At 38.0% G+C, this 24,714-nt stretch overlaps 1 protein-coding gene across 3 annotated transcripts in view; it reads left to right on the top strand.

The window, feature by feature from the left end:
- Nucleotides 1-24,714, top strand: part of GRAMD4 (GRAM domain containing 4) — a 98,242-nt gene that overhangs the window by 43,933 nt on the left and 29,595 nt on the right. For 2 of the 3 annotated variants that reach the window (XM_060777814.2, XM_060777815.2), the window contains exons 3-4: nt 2,609-2,729; nt 19,481-19,601. In XM_060777814.2, the coding sequence (XP_060633797.1) occupies nt 2,609-2,729; nt 19,481-19,601 (242 nt within the window). Of the gene's footprint in view, nt 1-2,364; nt 2,459-2,608; nt 2,730-19,480; nt 19,602-24,714 lie in introns of those variants that run through there. The other variant, XM_060777816.2, reaches the window with a different exon arrangement.

A 24,714-nucleotide genomic window follows, 5' to 3' on the forward strand; every position in this document is an offset into this window, starting at 1 on the left:
AATAATGTTGTGCATGACCAAAGTTTGTCTCCATTTAATCCTAGAAAGCAAAACTGTAGCTATTGCAGACACCTGTGTGGTCATATTTTGAATTTTCAGAAAAGGGAAGCTCAACCTGTATAATGAGTTTTCTTGTCATATAGGTCTTGATTTGTAACAAACTACCTCCTCCCTCCCATTCATTTTAAAGCCAAACTATGTCTTGGATTTATAATCTTATTTTTTTCATTGTACCTTAACTCTTTAAAAAAAAAAAAGGGAACCATCCCCTTCTCTGGGTAGAGTGGCTAAAGTCAAGAGCTTAATCCATCTTGGGAATGTTACAAATCTCTTCAACTTGTTCTGCCATGATGCCACTTCTGACCTTTTAAATGCCTTGACAGGGCAGCTGACTCTCTGAGACAGTATCCCTGCTTTCTCCTCCTTGCAGAATGACCCGTATCTTATCCAGTGGTCACATCAAAATCCATAATTTTGGCTCCAAACCTGCCCTTAACAAATACTTGAAGTCAGCTTATAGATGAATATACGGACAGTCCCCAAGTTGTGTTGTCGAAGGCTTTCATGATCGAAATCACTGGGTTGCTGTGAGTTTTCCTGCCTGTACGGTCATGTTTCAGAAGCATTTTCTCCTGATGTTTCACCCACATGTATGGAAGACATTCTCAGCAGTTGTGAGGTTTGTTGGAAACTACACAAGTGTGATTTCTATATATATCTGTGAAATGCCCAGGGTGGGAGAAAAAACTCCCACCTTGTTTGTTTGTCACATATAGCTGTGGACAAGTCTACATAGGGACTACCAAATGCACTGCTCAAACACAAATCAAGGAACATGAAAGGCACTGCAGACTAATTCAACCAGAGAAGTCAGCCATAGGAAAGCACTTGATGAACCAACCTAGACACAGCATATTATTTGAGCAAATAACACAGAAATGCTGGACCACTCTAACAACCATCATGTCAGACTACTCAGAGAAGCCATTGAAATCCACAAGCATGTGGACAATTTCAACAAAAAGTAGGAAACCAGGAAAATGAACAAAATCTGGCTACCAGTATTAAAAAAACCCCCGAAATCAGGACAGCAAACAAGATTAGGTTCTGTAGGTTTGTTCTTAAATTGAATGTGTAGGTAAGTCAAAACAGCTGTAGGGAAGGGTGAACACCCCCATGATGTTTGCTTTGCTGTCTGTGCCCTTGTTCAGAAGATGTCCCCTCACTTTCTGTCCCTGTGATAATTGTATTTTGGAAAATTTGGCTTGTTGTGGATACAAGGATTGGTGAGAAAGCTTCAGTGGAGCCTCCTTTTCCCTGTGATAACTCTTTAAGGAGGGAATTTTCCTTCCGCATGGTAGATGTCTCTCATTTCCTGTTGTCTCACCCTTGTTCTTAACAAGGAGTCATTGTACTTTGCATGTTTGTAACTTGGGGCTGCCTTTATACTGTATATTGGCTATATTTTGTTTTATAGGGGGAAATAAAATAACTGGTGATGTTACCTTGTTTTACAACAAATGCATTATTTATATTATAGCATGTATAGCAATATCCTCTGAAAGATGTAGGACAAAATGTAGTGCATTCTACTGCATTCTGTTAGAGGCAGCTTCAAAAGCAGTCTGTAAAGGAAATTTGCAACCAGGGTACTTTGATATTGTTTATCTCATGTTGTATTTTTTATTCTGACATGTTTATTGATTTCCTTTTGGAAATGGTGTCATACTGTTTTTTTGTTGTATTACTCTCACTGTTTGGAAATGTATCTTCTTTTTTTCTTCAACAGTTCAACAGTTTATGGCCAAATTTATATAATGTGATTTATGTAAGATGTATTGCCTGCCCTTACCATTGCATTATCTTTGCTGCTTTATCCATTAATTTTACATGAATTGAGATTAATAGTGTTACACCATTTTCTATTTTTGTAAAATAAAATAAATGGAACAGTATATAGAATTCTGCAAAGTTCAGAACAGGCACAGCATGAAGTCTTTAAAATATTATATATTACAACTTTAAACTTCGCAAGATTTTTCCCATCTGTTCTGATCATAGTTCCTCCCTTCTATTGTCTGTCTTGTGAAGACTGCAGTCTTTTTTCTTCTTTGTTATGCTCTCCTGCAATATGTATTTGCATATGCATGAGAAGGGATTAATGCAGGGTTGCCCAGTGTTCATTAAACTCATTCTACTTTCCTAATAACTACTCAAACGGTTACTGTGAAATAATTGGCTTTTATTGACTCGGAATCCCCATTATTTAAAGTGTGATTCCAGCCAATAGGAGGGAGTTCAGATGACGATGATTTTTGCTGCAGAACTCCAAACGCTTTCTCCCGGAGACTCTTGGAGCTCTGAGCAGGCGCAGTACTCTGAGATGCTTAAGAGAAAGCTATGCTTCTTTTCATTAGCTTCTATTGATTCGTTTCACCAAGCTAATGCAGAATAGGAGGTTTGTTCACCTGCCTGGGGCTTGGTTTTATGAAATGTATCTTTGTCTTACGTATTGCATATGTGTCTGTATGCATAAATGGCCCTCCTTGAGAGAGGTTGATTTCTGAGCTCACCGTGTTTCTGTTTTTTCCTCTTTCCCCCTCAATAGGCTGGTCCTGGGACCATCATCATGGCTTCAGGAGTCCCGGATTATAGCAGAACGGAATCTGATAGATTAAATGAGATCAAAGGCCATCTGGAAATTGCCTTGCTGGAAAAACACTTTCTACGTAAGTACAAAGGAACATTTTTATGCCATGGTTGAGCTACATTTTGCAATGATTAGATGCTGCAAATTGTGTGTGTGTGTGTGTGTGTTGGAAATAATGAATTTCGAAAGCTGACTAATCTCAAAATAAGCTTTTGTCTTTAAATAAAAAAAATCAACTCAGCTTGTTTTGTTCTAACAATGGTGACACAAAAAAGTTCCCGCTTTGGAGTTGATAATTGTAAAGCTGTTTAGAAATCAGCTGGGAAGAGGGAGAGACCCCTTTGTATGAATGTTTTGTCTAGCTAAAGGATTATGGCAGCAGTAACATAGAAACTAGTTCATTTTCAGTGTGTCGGATCCCATGTCATTCAGTTAATTTTAACCATTGAAGATGAGGTGGAGGCATTGGAGTGCTGAGTAAGATCCTTTGTCTAATTGCATAGTGGCTTATGGCCATGTTCATTGGCCTGGTTTCATTGATTTTGTGTGTGCACCACAGCTATATGTACTGAATTTCTATTTGGTTTCCGAGACTCACATCACATAGTAAGTTCATAAATGTATAGAACATATGACATATCATTTTATATGTGTGAGGCATTCAACTAAAATATACATTTGAAAAAGCATGGAGGCCACTGGAGTCATTGTGGTACTTGAAATTGCAACTCATTCAAACTGTTTTGATTATAGTTGGAAGTTAATTAATATACATATTTAGGATAGGTATGCTGCAGAACTTTGGTATGTACACTTATATTATCTGGATAAGATCATTTCTTAGGTAAAATCATTGCTGGATTTCAAGTGTTGCTACTTATTGACACTGCTATACATTTGAATTTATTCAGTGGATGAATGAAGGCACAGAACAAATTGTTGTGAGCAACTGAAAATGATTGCAGCCTTAATTTGTTTAGTTACCTCTCAGAAAGACACATCTGATATGAGAAGCAGCAGCTGTACAGTGAAGTGGGACGCTTAAAGGTCCTTTGAGGGCTTGTTTACATGATTTAGGTATGGTAGGCCCATTTGTCTTCCCTCTGTCTTTTTTTTGTCAACATTAAAGATGCAGAGCCAGCATATCAAGGTGCATGAGAGGAAGTCTTCAATATCTCATGGCAGAGAGCCAGCAACCTTCCTGCTCAATAGAAAGTGCTGAGTTGGCTAGAAGGGATATTCATCTTCCTAGATACCTTAGGCCCCTTCTACAGACATATAACCAAGAATATCAAGGCATATAATCCACAATATCTGCCCTGAGTCCACACTGCCATATAATCCAGTTCAATGTGGATTTTGTACAACTGTATGGAAGGGTCTTTAGTCATCACAGCGAATAAGGAGTAGTAGGAGTTTAATTTTTTTGTAGTGACCACAGAGAGTGTTGCTCTTTATGTACTGCCATGGAATTGAGACCCATAGATTGAGAACCATTCCTCTAGCTGATATCTCAAAGATATTATAATCAGAAAGTTCTCCAATACCATGTGCCATAGAATAGCCATTCAGCAGGGCTGCTGTTAGAAAACTATGAGTACTGGTGGAACTTTGGTCATTACAGAAGGTAGAAGAGAATACATTCATAAAGTTACAGGCAGGTGTAATGTAGAATTACGCTGGCATGTGACATTAACAACATGCTTACCATTATATATTTGTTTAATGAGATGTTTTAAAATAAAGCATGGATGCAGGCCTGGCAAGTGAATAAGAAAGGATGCTACTGGCATGTATGGTTTCTACTCCAAAACAACATTTTCATACGTGTATCTCTTCACATGTACACAATCTCTAGCTGGATTATGGTGTTCACTTCTTTATCTGGTGGTTCAAAGGTGGTGGGACCGAGAGCAGGGCCTCTCAGGAAGATATTAATGTCCTTGATGGTTCATGGGGGAGAATACCTGATGTTTTCTTTCATGCTCCCCACCCAATGAAGCTGGTTATGATACTTCACCAGAACACATATACAGAGCCTATTCTCAGCCTCTCTCTCTGTATGTATATGTACAGTTGTTGTACTCTCAGTTCTCCTCTCACTTTCAGTGCTAGGTTCATGCTGTGACAATTGGTTGACAAGATTCTATCAAAGTGATCGTGGTCTGGATCTGGGCATGCCCTAGCAATACCTAACAAATGCATCTTGACATACTTTGACAAGGTGAAGAAGCTGCCACCATGATTGCCTTAAGTAGCAGTGTCCAAAATTGGTGGCTGCATGGAGTCCAAGGCTTGTTTTAACAGAGGGCAAGAAAAACATTTCCCCTGCATTTCCCCCTTTTCCCTCCATTGCAAGTGCACTTGTCTATACTCATACTTTCGCTTGTCACTTTTCAGTAGCATATGTCATTTACAATTTTCCTCTTGGTTCTTTAAAAATCTGAGTTCTGAAATTTGGACAGTTGTAGCTATTCAGTTTATTACTCCAGTTGTGGAGCAAAAAGTGAAAGGAGCCAGAAAGTTAGAATAATAAAATGTTAATAAAACATTGTGCTTGGGATTGCTGCAAGAATATTTTTTCTTTTTTGCGATACAATACTTGCACCAGGAATATGAATGTCAGAGAATGTTCGTAGAATAATATAAAACACTAAATATAGATTTCAGGCCTTTTAATTTTTTTAATGAAACTTATACATTACTCTTCTTAGGGAATATGTTAAATGCTGGCTAAATGATTTAAAAATAGGAAAGGTATATTTCTGCTTCCAAATATGGCATAGAGACAATACAAAGGGAGGCCTATATTTTTAGAAGCATTGCATGTCTTTGCTATGCATAGAAAACTCAGAGACTAGTGAACAAACTAAACCTGTTAACAAAAAGTTGTGTGATGGAATGCTCTTGCTCAGCATTGTCAGTGATCCTGCCAGCCATTATGTCATTCCATCACCCTCCTTTCTTTGTCCTCCAAACATTCAGGCAGCATTTTGTGCCTATTTAGCATGCTCAGTTGTCATTGGGATGGAGGGGTTTTCCCTATTTACCCCAGAGTCATTTTCTCTCTCCCCCCCCCCCCCAATACTATGCAAACTTTGGGTTTATTTCAGTCTTGCTTGTGGACCCTGGGTGGTTATTCTTTAGGTATGCATTTGCTCTCAGTATGCATTTGCTTTTAGCTTATAAGATTGTGCTTGTGATTCTAATATGAAAAATACTGTAAAGTTCAAGTACAATTTTGAATGTTACAAATTCTGCTAAAATTGAATAGATACTATACCAGTAATTCTAGTTAGGTTTAAATATTTTGTAAGAACAGTTCTTGTATCGGGGGAAAACATTAAAACTATTCATTCTATAGGGTATGTCAGAATTTTTGTGGATCAAAATTCAGAACTGTTTCACTTGGTGTACATATTTTGAGGTGCATAAATCAGCTGTGTACTGTTGACCTTGATATCTGCTACGGTTTAATTCCAGGCCCACCCCAAAAATTGTGGATGCTCATGTACCATTACATACAATGGTGTAATACGGTGGTGACCCATATGTACAATAGCAAAATGAAAGTTTCCCAATAATGGTTGAATTTGTGAATGCAGAATCTGTGTTTTATGGAGGGCCAACTGTATACCAGGCAGGAAAGGGGCTGCAGACATGGTATGTTTTTCTCTCACACGTATCCCTTCATATGCTCTTTGAGCCAGAGGACATAGAGGAGTGGCAGAGCAACATGGCAGGAGAAGCAGTCAATGTTCTTATATCCTTTTAACACATCTTCTTCACTTCTCCTTAGAATACTTTTGTTATCTCCTGTTGACTCCATGAATTCCAGCGTGGTTGTTTTTGGACAAGAAGTACTCAGATGTCGTTTTGCCAGTTCCTTTCTTTGAAATCTAGCTTACATTACCTGGTATTCATTGGCAGTCTCCTACCCATGTAATGCAGCCTCATCACATTAGAGGATGGATCCATTTTGAATCCAATTTCTGCCAACTGCAGTATTCTAGGGTTTGCCCAGTACCTGTTTGGCTGAGCAGTTTAAAGGCCCCTCCCTAAACTACAAGCCCCAGAATCCTGCAGGAGGCAGAAACTGGAATTAAAGTGGATCTGTCCTCTAATGCAGGCATGGAGAATCTTTGGCCCTCCAGGTGTTTTGGACTTCACCTCCCATAATTCTTAACAGCCAGTAAGCTGGCTGGGATTTCTGGGAGTTGAAGTCCAAAACACCTGAAGGGCCAAAGGCAACAGGGAATGAGAGAAATCTCCCCCTCAGAAGGGAAATCCACTCTTTAAAAAGTTATCATGAGGAAAAATTGCCTTCACTGAAGCTTTGCCATTAATCCTTGTTTCTACAACAAGTGAAAAATTTCAAGATCAAACTTTCACAGGGACAGAAAGTGAGGGAAAATCTTATGAACAAGGGCACAGACAGCAAAACAAACACCACAGCATATTCCCTATGTTAACCAAAGCGTTATATATAAATATATATATATATATATAGAGAGAGAGAGAGAGAGAGAGAGAGAGAGAGAAAGAAAGAAAGAAAGAAAGATATGGTTGGTGTTGTTACACTTAAAAATGTACCTGTTCTAACTTACATACAAATTCAACTTAAGAAAAAACCTACACAACCTATTTGTTTGTAACTTTTGAACAGAGTATATATATAAAATGGCATAGTAAAATGGTGTCTCTTATTTAAAATGAAAAACAAAACAAAAAACAAAAAAGGAGTCTTGCTCTTTTTTTCTTTTTCTTTTCTTTTACTGTTTCCAAACTCTGGATGGTTGAATCTGTGTATGCAGAACCCCAGACGGCCAACTGTATAGTGTAGGTCCCTCTTCAGATTTTAAAGGGTACTTTGCCACATATTGCCAGCTAAGTCTGGGTTGCAAAAAAGTCAAGAATCAACTTTAGATCTGTAATCTAATAATTTAGCCCTTAAAAAAACTATAAATGTTAAGAGAGCCATTTCCCCAGTATGAATAATGACTACTGTCATATACAGCTGTTTGCCAATATATTTTTTTTGCAGTGAATTGGAAAAATGGATAGGGCACTCGCTTCCCCTTTTGAACAGTGCTCTGTTAAAATAAGTAATCTGCCATCTACTTTAAAAAGAACAATGCAATCTGCTCCATAATGAAACATCATCTACGAAACAGTCTTAGGTGAATTTATGAGTATTATAGCCGTAACAATCTGCTTTTATACAACACAAAAGAGAAGAAAAATTCAGGACTACTGGAGGTTTGTTTTTATGTTCACTCTTCTTCTCCAGAAATAGTTAATTTTTCCGACTGAACTAAAACCTAGCTTTATCCATCCCAATAAGATTGCATCACTTAACTCAAGATTCTGTTAATGAATTTTCCGTATTTATCTCTGGGACCAACAGGTCTAGATTCTTGCAGACGACAGTTGGTCTTTCCAAACTTTCTTAAACCCTTAGCTCTGCCTCCAGTGTAAAAATGATATCAAACATGGGGAAGTTCCTGGAAAGCATTGTCACCAGTTTTACAAGGATCCATGAGTAAAAGTATGAACAAAGGAGGCTGTGAGTAAGATAGCCTATAAAAACAGTGCTTCCTAAGGATTTAGAGTTAGAAATGAAATCTTTCCTGTTAATTTTGTCTGAATTGTGTTATAATGCAAGTTGAGTATTCCTTATCCAAAATGCTAGAGGCCAGAAGTGTTTCGGATTTTGGTAAAGAGGGTTGGAATATCTATTTTTGCACATACTGAGATACCTTAGAGATGGGACCCCAGTGTAATCTTGAAATTCATTTATGCTTCATATACCCCTTATGAACATATGCTGGAGATAATTTTATGCATTTTTAAGAACAATTTTATGCATTCAACAAAGATTCTGTGCATTAAACCCTCAGAAAGCAAATTTGTCACTATCTCAACCACTCATGTGAGGCGTATCAGATTTTGAGGTATTTCTGATTTTGGAATTTCAGATAAAGGAGGCTCAGCCATACCTTATTTGTGATTTGGTTGTCTGGTTTATATAACATAAACTAACCATAGGTCGTGTTGTGAAGGGGGTTGCATTTCTGCAGTTATAATTAGTCACATTATTACTGGTAGTTTACTGAAACTTCACCTGCATATTGTAGTTAAGTAGTTTGACATTTCATTCTAATAATAATTCGTTCTTTTGCTTATAATGATTTGTAATTTGTCACAGTCAACAAAAATGTCCCTTATTCAGAAGCTGAACCCAAAGCTGACTCAGATTACTATAAATATCCTAGAGACAGAGCTGGGCAAAATACCCACAACTTGTGACAACACTTCACATTCTCTTATCTGTAGTGGCTTCCTGTAAAAGAAGATTGACAGTTCATTTTAAGCCTTGCAAACAGGGGCAAACACCTTAGAAATAAAAAAACCTGTGGAAAATGTGACTGTCTCATGCACCTCTTTACTTACCACATTACTCCACTTGAATTGCATTTTAGATTATATTTAAAGGAAATTGTGGTTAGTTCTAATGATTTATCAATTGTAGTTTAGGAAAGAGGTGGCTGAAGGAAAAATAGGGCTCTAGAACTGTTAACCACACCAGGTAATGAGCCAACCCACACATGTATTTTACTTCTTATTCTGTTCTCCCTCTCCATTCTTGGAGGCAAAGAATGACAAATGGGGAAAAGCCTTTTTAGCTTTGCTAGTATGTAACAGTGGTCTTCGACTTCTTGTATTGTTAGTTTTATAAGTCAAGGATGCCAAAGTGCCATTGCATAAAGCTGGGCAGATATGTTATTCACTGGGCAGACTGCTGAAAAAAATTGCACTCTATTCTTCCATGCAATGACTGTAGAAATGAGCTATGACTTTGTGCTGAAAGAAGTGGAATATGGTGTCCCTTTCTAGCCTGTTTTATTGTTGGAGTCACTTCTCACCATAATGTGAATCTATCACAGCAAGGTTCTTGGCAAAATTGGTTTGGAGCAGTGGTTTCCAACCTTTTTTGACCAGGGACCACTCTCCAACATTAGTGCCAAAAGGGTGACAAATCAGTTTCTGTCAATTTCAGATTCAGTTTGTGTATTTGGGGTGCTGAGACAGGCCATATGACACCCAGTAGTCACCATCTGCTTGCCCAGAGAAAACCATATTTTTTAATCTAGAGCTGATGTGGTCTATCCAATGCAGTTTTCTGAATCAGCACCCCAAATAACCTCAGGAACAGGCCTAAAAATGAAGACACCAAGGGGGCCCCGCTTCCAGGCGCCTCAGAGGGAGGGAGGGAGGGAGGAGGAGAAGCAGCAATCATGAGTCTTGTTGTTGCGTCTTTTGTGGGTAGTCAGCCTTTCCTCTCTTGACAGCCCTTGACACTATAAGAGGGTTTCACTAGACCAGTCACTCTCTTTGCAACAGTGTAGTAACAGTGAGGCTGCAGACCATATTTTAGTTCTTGGGGACCACTGGTGGTCCACGGACTACAGGTTGGGAACCACTGATTTAGAGGATGGATGTCCTAGCCTTCATTTGAGACTGAGGGTATGCGACTTGCCCAAGGTCACCCAGTGCCCCCATTCATAGAAACAGGTCATGAAGATGTTATGGTTGTAACTACACCTAGCATGTTAGTTGTAGTCCAAAAGGGTAACTTTTCTAACTAGTGAAAGGTGTTTGAGTCCTGACAAACAGCTTTCACTAATTTTTGGATGGCCAGCTAACCCAGATAGATATTTGCTTAATGCCTTTAGCACACCAATTGGACTGTTTCTGGCCCTCATCTTAGCACTTTTTTAGACTCAAAAGTATTTAAGCACAGACTGGACAGCAGACTTTCAGAGAAGCTATATTGGTGATTTCTGCAGTGAACAGGACTTTGAATTTCATAACTCCCCCCCCCCCCCCCTCCAAAAGGGCTTCTTCTTGGGATATGCCATGGAAATAGATAAATAAAAGAGGAATATTCTGATCTGATTTTTCCTGGTAACATGCTGCTCATCTTTGGGCTGTTTATACTTTATATTTACACTATTATTTCTGTGGAAGCTGAGTTGTTGGCTTAGTAGTTCATGCTGTGTGGTGCTCTCCAGTGGATGGATTAACAGTTAAGTGTCTCCAATAGACCAATCATAATGAAACTAGCTATGCTGACCTACATTACCTTTTGGTTCTTTAATACTTGGCACTTCACCAGACGCAAGGCACTTTAAAGACGCAAGGCACTTTCGTTGTTGTTTCATTAGAATTTTCACTTGAGGATTAAAGAAAAGTTGGTAGCTGTAGTGTTTGAAGCAATGTATCATCTCGTAGAAACCTAAGGCAAGATGCATCCACCTACACATCCTGACTGAAATAGGAACAGCAAATGCTAAATAAAACTCTTTGCCATGCATTGATAAGCTTCGTGGATTCTTCTCTAGATAAGCTGTAAAACAATTCGTTTTTTTAACGCCTTACACCAGTGGTTCTCAACCTGTGGGTCGCCAGATGTTTTGGCCTTCAACTCCCAGAAAACCTAACAGCTGGTAAACTGTGGGTCCCCAAAACACTTGGGGACCCACTGATTGAGAACCACTGCCTTACATAGCCTTGGGCCCATACAGCTGGAGGACTGTGGCCTCTCTTTTACCTTTGCCCATGTGCTAGGCTCTTTGGAGAAATCCCTTTTTGTGTGTATTATCAGTGCAGGAAATACGTTATGAATTTACCCAAAAAGTGCAAGGTTAAAATATATCTGTTTGTCCAGGCATTCTAAATATTAGATGTTTAATTAGCTTGGCTTTTATCTGCATTACATGTTTTCTGATTATGCTGGTATCATATACAGTCATCCACAGATTCTGTATCCATGGATTCTGCCACCTGTGGCTTGAATATATAAAATCCAAAAAGCGAACCAAAAAGTTGTGGTTAATTCAAAATAAAAGGAGATGAATCCAAATTGCAGTGCTTCTTTGTGTCTGTGCTAGAAGGGGGTTGGAGCAGTAGGTTTTCCCACATAATACCTTCCCCCATAATATTTTCTCTTAATTCTACAGGTCCTAATATACATACTTTCTCAGTTATAATGAGAAAATATGTATATTCTCTAACCATATGTTTACCTACAAGTTATGACTGAAAATAATGTTGGAAAAGGTGACAAATGCTTGCTTGTTTGCTGATAAAGTCTCCCCACGAAGCTGACATGAACCAGTTTGACAGCATGTGACTTAAGGTTTGACTAGTCAGCTCACCACCAATTATACAACACACTTGATTTAAAACACTATTTTGGAAAGAGACTATAAAGAGATTTGCCATAATTAACATGGACTAAGTCACGCTGCATCAGCCTTATGTTTACATACAAAAATAGTGGTCAGCTATATAACCAGCTGATGGCATTAAACTTGCCAGTAGCCTAATTATTTAACGGCCTCTTACAAAGCAATCTTATTCTCTGTGTTCTGCTTTGGTAAGTGTAGATTTAACCTTATTGGCTCAGCTCCAACAGTTTGTTGAATGCTAATTAGCTTATCATCTTCTGTTCCACTTGAGAGAGAATGCACAGGTATGCAAAAGTGTATAAGCAATGACTGCTTTGGTGGCTGATATAAAAATGTCCACATAGCTTTATCTTTGAGGTGTACTATGGAAACATCATACTTACTCATTCTTTGCTTACTCGCTGTAGAACTGGATTAAGATTCTTAGGGTCCCTAATGATCCCTCTATGATCCACCTCAGAGTCTAAGATCGTCGAGGAGGCCCTGTTCTCGGTCCTACTCCCCTCATAAGCGCGACTGGTGGGGACGAGAGACAGGGCCTTCTCAGTGGTGGTCCCTCATGTGTGGGATTGCCTCACTAGTGAAATTAGATTGGCCCCCTCCCTCCTGACCTTCAGGAAAAAACCAAAGCCATGGCTGTGGGAACAAGCTTTTGGTCAATAAGTAGCGAAGTAAGAGACTATAAATAATGGAATATCATTTGGATTTTGTGATTTTAACTGATGTTTTAATATTTATGTTTTTAATTGCGTTGATTTTTGGTGTTTATTTACTGATATGTATAAGTATATATGGCATTGAATTTTGCCTTTGTGAGGCTGTCCTGAGTCCCATTCGGGGTGAGAATGGTGGGGTTCAAGTGTGGTAAATAAATAACAAATAATGCCCTCTATATCTCTAATACAAAATATAAAAAATAATAAATTATAAAATAGTATTTTATTTTTCAAAATAAAACAAACCATAAGGCAAGATGGAAAATAATGTTCATTTTTGTATACTTCCATTGTTTATATTTGAAAAGTTTATCCCCCTTTTTCTAATTACAAACTCTTTTTTTTATTGTGGGAGCCCCTTTTTGTAGTTCAGCTGCCCCATTTGCAATTTTGCACCATATGGTCTATGGTAAATCTGGCAATGGGAAATTTCTGTAAGGCCCTCTTCACTTTAGGCTCTAATCATTTACTTAATGGTTAATTCAGCGCTGGCTTTTTGTTTGCATCAAAATGTAAAAAAAATCACTTGAATTAAGTGTTGTTTTTAGTCACTCCAATACACAGTAATTTTTCTGCCACTGTATAGTAGTTTTCTCTTTTCCTTAATTCATTGAGAGGAACATGAGGAAGGCTATGTGAAAGTAAGCCAAAGTTACCTAGCTGCATCTCAATAGAATCAGATAATGTCTACTCTTATATGTCTCTTCTGCCATTTCTGCTCATATCGGCAACTTTTTTAAAAAAAGTATTCAGGAACATTTTCATTTAAATATACATTTCTTAATTACTTTCCCATAAAATGAGACGTTCTGTTGTTTTTGAGGCAAGAACCTTGTGTTCTAAAATCTGGGGAAGTATAAACTCTTGTGGATAGCAGAAATCTCAGGCATTCCATGCATTAACTATGGGGAATGATTCTAGGTCAGGTCAGTTTACACTCATATGTGGAAAGACTGAATTCCTGAGGCATCTCTAAGCCCTGGTAGATTGAGCTAGCTTCTCATGCAGTTTCAACAGACATCCAGCGAGATGGTTCTGGGCTGCTCATAAACTGTTTGTCCCCAGCATCTGGTATTGTGGAATATGTTATCTCTGGGCCATACAAGAGCAAACGCAACTACGCTGGCCATGAAACAAAATCCCAACTGGGGCATACTTTTATTAGTCAAGAAGAAACTAGTATGTGTGCAGATCATTTCATCAGGTGATACGTTGCAAAAGCATCTAAGCAAAAAGCAGGATGAGGAAAGAGAAAAGCCAAAAAAAGCCAAGAAATTAATGTAGTCAATTAATGTAGTAGCAGGACTCAGAGCAAGAAGATTTTAAACCACTTGGATTTAAAGCACAGACAACTAAAGACGCAGTGAAAACATGTTCCTTAATATCACCTAACATGGATTTTGGCTTATCTCTGGATGTAAGTTTCTAATTTTTATTGAAACAGAAATTAAATAATTATTAAATACTTTTACAAGTCTCAGTTCTGCCTGGATGTTGCTTTGAAGAAATAGTTAATTGGGTATTTCTGAATGTTGTTGGAATCTAAAATGTTATTCTTAATTACTCAAAAGAAACCTATTGTGAACTTCATATCTCATAAACCAGGTGACATGGATGTATCTAAGATGGATTGCTAAGAGGAATTTCCTTCTGCCATAAATATGCTAACCTTTTTGTTGTCAGAAACAGAATGCTTCTGACATTTTTAGGCATTCACTCTGCTTACTAATAATGCTTATTCTTATTTAATGTAATGGGTGCAATGAACTGTAGTGTATATATTGAGTTTGTAGAGTGTGCTCAATTTCTGAAAGGGTTCTTTGTTCTTTATTTTCATTTTTATGACCTTTAAGAAAGAATTGTTTGCACAGTCACTAGGGTTATAAAAGTGTCAGACAGAAATACGGAATACCTTTGATTCAACCTAGGGTTTGATGCACTAGGTAATTATTCTGATGGCTTGTTGGCATCAAAAGCTTTCCTCATTGTTCCGTGAAGGGAGATAAAAGTCTGTAGAGGAGGAAAAGAACATCAGGTAGTTTTCATGCATATTTTTTATTATGACTACACCTTTTTAACAAGTCTTCTTGCTCTATCTTTTGGATATAATAATCCTGAACCAACATATGATCTTTATGACTGGCACCATGCCAAATCTCCTTGCTTTAGTCAGTGGTTCTCAATCTGTGGGTACCCAGGTGTTTTGGCCTACAACTCCCAGCAATCCCAGCCAGTTTACCAGCTGTTAGGATTTCTGGGAGTTGAAAGCCAAAATATTTGGGGACTCACAGTTTGAAAACCACCGCTTTAGAGTCAGATCTTACCTGAAATGCACCTGTCATGCATTCAGAAGATGTGTTGAAGTTCGATTACACAAGCCAACAAGTATTTTTCATTAGATATACTACTTATAGGTCATTCTTAGAGAGGTTTTTTATGCTGAGTTCAGATCTGTGTTTATTTTTTCTCTATCACATGTAGTTTTGCAATGAGCCTAATTGAATAATTAATGCATTTACACACTGATATCAATAGAATCTAATTGATATCTAGCATAAATGTATTAATTATTTCATTAGCCTCATCGCAAAAACTACACCTGATAGAGAAAAAAGAAACACAGATTTGAATTTAGCACATAAAGCTAAAAGAATGACCTAAAATCATATCTGATGGAAAATACTTGTTGGCTTGTGATGCACAAGAATGTTGTGAAATGTACAGACTTTACAGTAGTCTGCTGCAATGTACCATTTGTTATATTTTTAAAAGTTGCCGTCATGGTACAGATTTAACATCAGCATTAAAACTGATTTAAACTGTGCTACTCTCATTTCTGATTATTACAAAAAGTTTGATTTTGTTGGCTTGCGTTATTTGTGCAGCCTAATGTATAGATTTTGGGATACTTACATAGAAAACTCTTGTATTTTGTATGAGAAAACGAACAGTCTAAAGGTAAGGAATGCCCTTAACATTTGTTCTTTGGAGGTAGATGAATCATATTACTCTCTGTTCATAAAATTGTACTTCTTACCAGCCACTAAAAAGTGCATCGATAAGGAAGCACTGTTTTACAGACTTAGACTGTGGCTTTTGTTTTCAATCGTGTTGCTTCATGCCCAAGAGAAAGGGATGAACTTCTACAGGACTTTCAGAACAGATTCACATGTCCCTCGTTGTCAGAGTATGATGTCCTTCCAAGTGTAGTGTCTTGGCAGTGGATGTGTAGGTGACTGTAGTGCCCTATTCTTGACCATCATATGTCTTAACTGGTCCTGTTAGAAATGGAAGCAGGGACTGTTCTTAATAAAGGATATTTCTTGGAGTAGGATGATGGACATATGTAGCATGGATTTTTCTTCACCTTGTATTTTGATCTGAGCTTGCCTTTCTGATCTTCCTTTCGAATGAGGCCCAGAAGTAACTTTCCCAATAGCTAGGGTAAAAGATTCAGACATTCATACTTCTTTTTGAAATCACGATCTCAAGTTGGTTTAAAATGGGTTTATACTATCAGTTCAGATAGCAGAGCACACAATTATTGATAAAAAGTAAGAGCCAAAGTAAGGAACTCACCTAAAACATGTAGGAAAGAGAATATGACAGTATAGTTTTAAAAATAAGGTAGCAAAACTTGGAAACAATAAATGTTTGCCAATTGTCAAAAGTACCAGGAATTCCTTCCCTAGTATCTCATATTTTCCCCTCCTTTGTTGCTGTGAGAAGGAGTGTAAAAACTTCCCATTCTTTTTTTTTTAAACCTGCAGTTTTCAACCTGATGTGTCATTTGAACTTAAAGAAACTGGTTAATCTAAACTACAGTCTGCAGAAAAAAAGTTGAAGATAGTGGCACATTTTTATTAATTACTAGCTGTCCCCTGTCACGCATTGCTGTGGCCCAGTCTGTTGATCTGGAAAATAAAGTAATGAGAAAATGTTGGTTTCTAATATATGTGATTCCTTTATGCATGTGGGTAAACAGTATTCCTTGTTGTTACTATGTCAGTATTGATGTGGAGATTGTCTGGTTTGCCTACTCTGGAACATGCAACATATAATTGTCCTTCTTTAGGGGTCCCTTTCAAATTTATGATACTATATCTGTGTGTGTGTGAATCATATCTATCTATCCATCCATCCATCCATCCATCCATCCATCCATCTATCTATCTATATCTGTGGCTGGATGACTCTTTGTCAGGAGGACTTTGATTACTTTTCTTGCCCTGATGAAGGGAGTTAGATTGGATGGCCTTAAGTATTTTCTGTTGGTTATGGGGGTTCTGTGTGGGAAGTTTGCCCCAATTCTGTTGTTGGTGGGGTTCAGAATGCTCTTAGATTGTAGGTGAACTGTGAATCCCAGTGACTACAACTCCCAAAGGTCAAGTTCTATTCCCCCCAAAACGCCATCTGTGTTTGTATTTGGGCATATGGAGTGTTCATGCCAAATTTGGTCCAGATCCATCATTGTCTGAGTCCAGTAAGCTCTCTGGATGTAGGTGAACTACAACTCCAAAACCAAAGGACACTGCCCACCTAACCCTTCCAGTATTCTCTGTTGGTCGTGGGGGTTCTGTCTGCCAAGTTTGGTTCAATCCCATTGTTGGTGGAATTCAGAATGCTCTTTGATTGTAGGGGAACTATAAATCCCAGCAACTACAATTCCCAAATGACAAAATCATAATTTTTGAGTGATGGTCACTCCTTGTGTTGTGAGACGTTTTGTTGCCAAATTTGGTGTGATTTCGTTCATTGGTTCTTTTGTTTTTAAGGTACTCATTATGCACTGAGCATTTTTATATATATAGATAATGAAGATTAACTGATATTAAAGTCTTGGTCAATGTTCTAAACTGCAGATAATCCAGAATGCAAACTAAAACTGATATTGTGGGCATGGTGTATAAAAGAAGGTATATTTTTAGAGGTTAGACTTTCTCATAATGATAAGCCACTGAGACAGAACTCAGGTTCCTTTTTATCTGCTGTGGTTCAGGTTAGCTTCTGGTGGTCATGACTATAACACGGGAGGTTGTTAAAATGTTCCATTGAACAAATATATTTCCTTTACGGACACAGAAAACTTTCCCGTGTGGTTTGAAGCCTTCAGTTTTGGGTTTTTGCATCTTTGAATCATATGTAAAAGTGGATTTTACAGGTATATAATTAAGTGTTATAAATAGTTATTTTGCTTCATGGTGTCACTTGACATAACTGCTGAAGCTCAGTCAGACTTTTAAGTCTGAGAGTCAGATAACAGGCCAGATATGAGTGATCATATTTGTCATTAAACTCAGGTTTTTAAAACTACAGTACAGGCAGTCCTCAAGTTACGAACAAGATAGGCTCTGTAAGTTTATTCTTAAGTGAGATTTGTATGTAAGTCGGAACAGATACATTTTAAAGTGTATCTCTTTGATAGCATAAGGAAGGGTGAACACCCCTGTGGGGTGTTTTGCTGTCTGTGTCCCTGTTTAGAAGATTTCACCTCACTTTCTGTTCCTTGTGAGAATTGGATTTTGAAAAAAATGGCTTGTTGTTGAAACAAGGATTGGAGATAAAGCTTCATTAGAGACACCTTTCCCCTATTTTAACTCTTTCAGGAGGGACTTTCCCTTCCTAGGGTAGATTTATCTCACTTCCTATCTGGGTTGTAAGTTTTTCAGGCTGTATGGCCATGTTCTCGAAGCATTTTCTCCTGACATTTTGCCTACATCTATGGCAGGCATTCTCAGAGGTTGAGAGGTCACTTACTATCATCTTAGCTATGAGTCATTTTTAAGTTGGATATTTGTAACTCAGGGAATGCCTGTGCATGTGCTAAAAAGCATGTTATCAACTGTAAGAAACTGAAGACTATACCAGACTTCTTTTTACTACTACTACTACTACTACTACTATACAGAATCATTACTGTTCATAGTGATTAACCTCAGGCTTGGGACTGCACCTTTCACTTTTACCTTCATGGGATCTCAGTTTATCTGCTTCATTGGACTTAAATGTGTTACAACTTCTTGACGCACCAGAGTATATCTTTCCAGAAGATATTAGTACTAATTTAGGAATTCCTGAATGAGATTAATATGCTAATAGCTGCTTCCATAACTCAATCAGAACACTATCTTTGATATGCCATGGTATGCATATTCAACAGCTGCTCTTCATGTAAAATGCAAGTTCTTGATACTGGCAACTAGTGTCTAAGATAGGGAATATAGGAATTCATCATATACCAGGTATTTGAACATCCCTCCCAGCGTAGTACTTTCTTCTCTTACTAGCAGAAGCTCTCCAGGGCTTCAGGTTTAGGACTTCTGCGTTAGGTGAATTTGAAGGGAGGGTGGTGGTTTTGGAGATGTGTTGATTGTAGGCATAGAGAGCATATGCTTTGTCCCTGCTATTGTATTGGGTTTCGGGAAATCACCTGCAGCAACTTGGATTTAATTTGCAACTTGGATGTAGTTTCACTTATGTTTTGTCATAATAGGACTTAATGAGCAGAAGATAGGCATGGCTTCATTGATTATTGAGCATAACACACTTGGGAAAGCAACCTATTTATGAGTCCACTCTGTCACTGGATTTTCCTAAACTGGTGAGGTAGTCAAATAATACTGTTTTGCACCCATAGGAGTGGAATTGCTTAGTCAGAACTGCCCTGATGTCAGGGATGTACTACTGATTTGAAAGTTAAAACATTGGTTTACTAGAGTCCAGAATCGGGCTCTCTTCAAATTTGGGAGCCATCCATTCATCTGTTTATTACTCCTCTTGAATTCCTCTTTCCAGTCTGGGTGATTTAGTTTGTTGAAGCGAGTAAAATCATTTCCCCCTCCACTTTCCCTTCTTAACAGAGGAGGAGCTGAGGAAGCTGAGAGAAGAAACCAATGCTGAAACATTGAAACAGGAGCTAGAAAAAGAACGCCTCAGGAGGATAGAACTGGAACAAAAAGTCAATGAAATTCTTAAAACAAGGTAAGAAAAATCTATCATATAAAACATATACTATTACTGGCTTTGGAAAGTAGAATCTGTTCTTTAGATGGTGATAGCAAGTTAACAATGGGCAAACAGTATTCACTTGGCTTTGCCATATGATGGAGCAATGAGAAATTCACCATTGGAGATTTTATAGGGATTTTGAATCGGTCAATTTTTTTTTGTTCCACTTGAATTCTAAGTGGCTCAAGGAGCTTGTAGAACTCTTGTATTACCTTCTGTCATACCTGGACATTTGTGCTTGTTGGGGCTGATGGGTATTGGAGACTTGCAACATCTATAGCACATATACACATCAACTAGGAAAAATTTATAGTGATGTCAATAGGTGGTCTACCACAGTCTGAGGCACCATATTGCTTTCTCAGACAGATTGTTTTATCAGGAAGTTCTTGTGTTTAGCTGGAATCTCCTTTCATATAATTTGAATCCATTGATTCGTGTTGTAGTTTCTGGAGCAGCAAAAAAACAAGCTTGTTCCATCTTCCATATGACATCATTTCAGATATTTAAACAAATGGTTATCATGTCATATTTTAACCTCTTTTACAGGTTAAACATAACCAGCTCCCTAAACAGCTCTTCAAAGGTCTTTTACAATTTTGGTTGCTCTCCTTTGGACGCATTCCAGCTTGCCATTATCCTCCTTGAATTCTGATGCCGAGAACAAGATATGTTATTCCAGGAAGTGCATCAGAACATACGCAAACACTGAATATTGTTGAAACCTATGTATATAATAAGGAGAAAAGATAATTCATGACTTTTAGCAAGTTAGTTCAATGATAGAACTCCTTTCTTTCTGCTTTGCACCTTCAACTTTTAAGAAATCTTTCAGAATGCTTCATGTTGACTGGTCTTTGAACTTTAAACGTCAAGTTTGCTTAGTTTGGATTGTGTTGTTTATATATGTATTTGTTTGTGCCTGTCTTTTTGTTGTATGTGAACTACTATTCTGTTTCTGAAAGGTAGAATATAAATGCATTGAATTAATCAATAAAAATAAAATGCATTTCTTTCCTTATATATTTCTCAATCTCCTATCATACTAAAAAGAAATACTGAGCAGCAGTGTGGCATTTGTTTTATGTATTCTTCCACGAGGATGTTCTTATACTGCCTTGCACTGAGTGTAACATCTGCTGCAAGAGGCTCTGTGCCAGTAGAACAAATGTCTAAATGTCAAAATGATTTAGAATGTTTTAATTGGTATAAATTGCATTCTGTCTCTATTATAGCTATGGGTTAGTTTTATCACATAACAAAACTATAATTACTGCTAGAAATGCTGGCAGTTGTAAGTGAGTCGTATAGTTTTCATGACTGTCTTTGGGTTGATTGTGTGGATAGGTTGATGTGTCATATGCAAGTCTTTTATCATTCCCATTTGCTACATCACATGTAGATGGTGAAATATTTATCTAATGGCGTTTCTCTAGAGCAGGGGTGAGTAAAATGTGTGCCATATGTAGTCCCCAAGGTTGTTTTTGCTTGCTTCAAAGATCTTTAGTTTCCAGATTTGGGGAATATTAATTGTTTTGGCTTCAAAATGAGTGATATGTCTCCCCCAGCATTATGGGCCATTTCAACGTTTTTGGAATGCTCCACAGGCTCATTTTTTAATGGACTTCCTTTTAAACAGAAAATAATTGGATGGTGTCTACCTGTCTGGAAAACAGGTCTGGCCAAGTTTAAAAATGCGAATGGGGAAGGAGAAAATTACAGCGAGGAGGTCACTTTAAGCCTTTTGAGAGAGGAAGCTGAGAGTATGATCCTCAAATGCAGAGTACTGTACTGAGATATAGTAAGCTGTGATATTATAGGTGGCTTTGGATATGGTGTGGAGGATACCAAGCCTTTGGCCCTTGGAACTTTAATACTTACAACGAGTCTGCCTTGAGTAGTTGGAATTCATAAACTTTATGATAACTTCTGGCCTGTTTCAAATCGCATTTCCTGACCCATGTAGCAGGACATGTCCTAAATTTGTACTCGGGTAAGAGAGCTAGTAGGTACTTTATTGTCATGGTCAGTTCATTGTCAGATTCAAATGGATCTTATAACCAAAAACGAGCTTGACTAATATAAATGGTCTTCCCTCACAGACAGTTAGATCTGGGTGTTTGCTGAAAGTCCTGGGTAGGGTTTTTTTTGGTAGCTATTTGCATTTGTTCTGCCTAGACCCTGGACAGCTCAGTTTCTTAAGATAATCATTTGCAAATCTCCTTGACTCAGTTGCAAACCTGTGTCAGCCTTTTCATATTCTGGCAGATGATGAAACAGCTTGTGACGATAACAATCAAACATGAAAAAGAGTCTCTTATACTATATTGTGGTGGCTGGAGCAATGAGACTTCGCCTTTCTGCCATCTTCACATCTGTAAAATGCCTGTAAAATGAGACAATGGGTGCTCTGAGTTTAGAGTAAACTTTGAAGGAGCTGTTCAAAGTGCTGAACCTAACATATGGGGTGGTAGGGGTCAGCACCTCGGATAGGTGTTTTAAAGTTCAATCGTAAGCCCATTGTGAATGCACTGCCTCATTGATATGGAAGCCCCAAAACACTACTTCTCTTTTGATGGATAAAGAACCTTTTGTTTAACATTGAAGAGAATCAGCTGATAAAACCTGAAAGGATTATTGTGAACAGCTTGCGGTGCATTTTTAAGATTCAGCTGTTTGTATTTATTCCAACTAATGCTATGGAATAAATACCTCATTAATTGTTAGAGATTAATGAGGTAGGACCACATCTGCACATAGACTTTTGGATCTTCTGTTTGTTCAACCTCAGGATGTGGACAAGCTGTTTGGAGATTTGAGGCCAGCCACCACTTCTTCTTTGTGCCTTAATGTTTGGGAAGTTTTCCAGGACTGAGTTTATTATATGGGTGTCTATTGTTCCAACCACTCTTTGTTCAATAGCTGGCGTTTCTGCTATGCTGTGGATTGTGTAAGGGCATACCAGGGTTCCTCTTGATATCTTCTTTCACTCATTGTTATAGATAGAGGAATGGCTGCTTCGGTGGTTTTAACTTTTCAAGATATAGTTCTGCTCCTTTTTTTGTGGCACATCATCAACTAGCCCAACAATTCATTTTTCTAGAGTTCTGTTCTCTGGATATATTGAGGCTGAAATACACCCCCCTCCCCTTGTCTACCCTTTTCAATTGTATTAGGGAACAGCCAGTGTAGTATAGGAAGCCATTGCGGTGCAATAGTTTGAGTGTTGACTTTGCCCCTGGAGACCAAGGCCTGAATCCCCACTCAGTCAGGGAATTCCATCATGTGACTTTGGACAGGTTCCATTATTTTGACTACAGAAGAGAGCTGTAGATAATTTCCTCTAAAGAAATCTTTCTGCCATAATTTGGAAATGATATGGATATAAACAATATTAAAGGGACAAAGATTCTTAGAAGCTTAATGGCTGGATATGCAATTGTTTAAGGGAGCAATTACATATATTGTTTCTTGTGATCATGACAGTAGTGATTGTGTGGGATTTTTGTTCTTTTTTAAAAAAAACCCTGTGTGTGGTGAGTATGAGTATGTGGTGAGAGCAAGAAAAAGTAATTTTGAACTCAGTTTAATAAATAAGTCATCATGCAACAAGCATATACTTGACTGCAAACCTTGTTAGAACCCAGCAATACACTGTCAAGGTGCCTAAGTAAATAACAAATGCATCTCCGGAGAGGTTTTCCTTTCCTTTTGTGCATCATGGTTCCCAGCTGTAAAAATGTTTGCTAATTCCTTGGCACAGAATATTGGGTGCTCCTTTGGGTTGGAGTTGAATGGTAAGTTTGTAAACCTGTACTTTGCTGCTTGCAAAATGATATGCCGTTAGCCATTCATGGCCAGCTCTAAATGACTTTTCATGGTACTCTAATTGCAGTGTGACTAAACAGAAATTAGTTGAAGCTGGTGTTAGTGCCATGCTTGATAGAAACAGCATTTTATCAATTAAAGACAATTAAGGCATTACACAGATGCAGTGTTGTGAGACTCTTTTTAAAATACATGAGAATTTGGAGTGTGTGAGATTTGGTTGTGTTCAAAGGTGTTTGCTCGTCATATGTCATTCTGCTGCAATAGATTGAATATCTATTGTTAATGGATGGCGCATTCAGTCTCTCCTGCCATATTTTGCTTCTGTATTTAGTTTCAGGGAAGTCCTACCTCATTGATAGTACTGTGTTCTCCATAGGCAGATACTACAGGAATGTTATTTAGTGTGCATGCTACTTGACACATCTGGAGTGCTTACTATCAGATATGACCTGCACAAAGACCAGAATACCAATGTAACTTAACTGCACAGACTGAAATGAAGAAACTAGCTCAGCTTGGGGGTCCTGGTATGGAAAGACACAAATTAGGGACTAATTTCCTTCCCAGCTGCAAGAGAATGCATGATGTTTCATTTATGCATTTTGAATGGTTTATGAAACCTAAGCTAGATCTACACAGCTCTATATCCCAGGTTCTGACCCCAGATTACTCTATGTAACAACATTTGAAAATGTTTCTTTCCTGGTTTGAAAGTGTTTAATTGTTCAGTATTTAATGTGTTGTTGAAGGCTTTCATGGCCGGAATCACTGGGTGCTGTAATTTTTTCAGGCTATATGGCCATGTTCCAGTAGCATTCTCCCCTGACATTTTGCCTGCATCTATGGCATGCATCCTCAGTGGTTGTGAGGTATGTTGGAAACTAGGAAAACAGGGTTTATATATCTGTGGAATGTTCAGTGTGGTTAAAAAAACTCTTGTCTGTTTGAAGTAGGTATGAATGTTTCAATTGACCACCTTGATTAGCATTTAATAGCCTAGCAGTTTTCAAGGTGTGGCTTGTTACTTCCTGGGGGCATCCTCTCAATATTGATGCATGCAAAAACATCAGGAGATAATGCTTCTGGAACATGGCCATACAGCCTGAAAAACTTACAGCAACGCTGTTAAGGATTTACTTTGAAAGTAGTTGTTATACTCCATAAACTCAATTTTTATGGCTGACACAAACTAGTATGTTGAATTAAATGAGGCTGTATGACAGTGGTTCTCAACCTGTGGGTCCTCAGATGTTTT

This window comes from Anolis sagrei, chromosome 5 (genome assembly GCF_037176765.1).
Source record: "Anolis sagrei isolate rAnoSag1 chromosome 5, rAnoSag1.mat, whole genome shotgun sequence".
Taxonomy (NCBI): Eukaryota; Metazoa; Chordata; class Lepidosauria; order Squamata; family Dactyloidae; genus Anolis; species Anolis sagrei.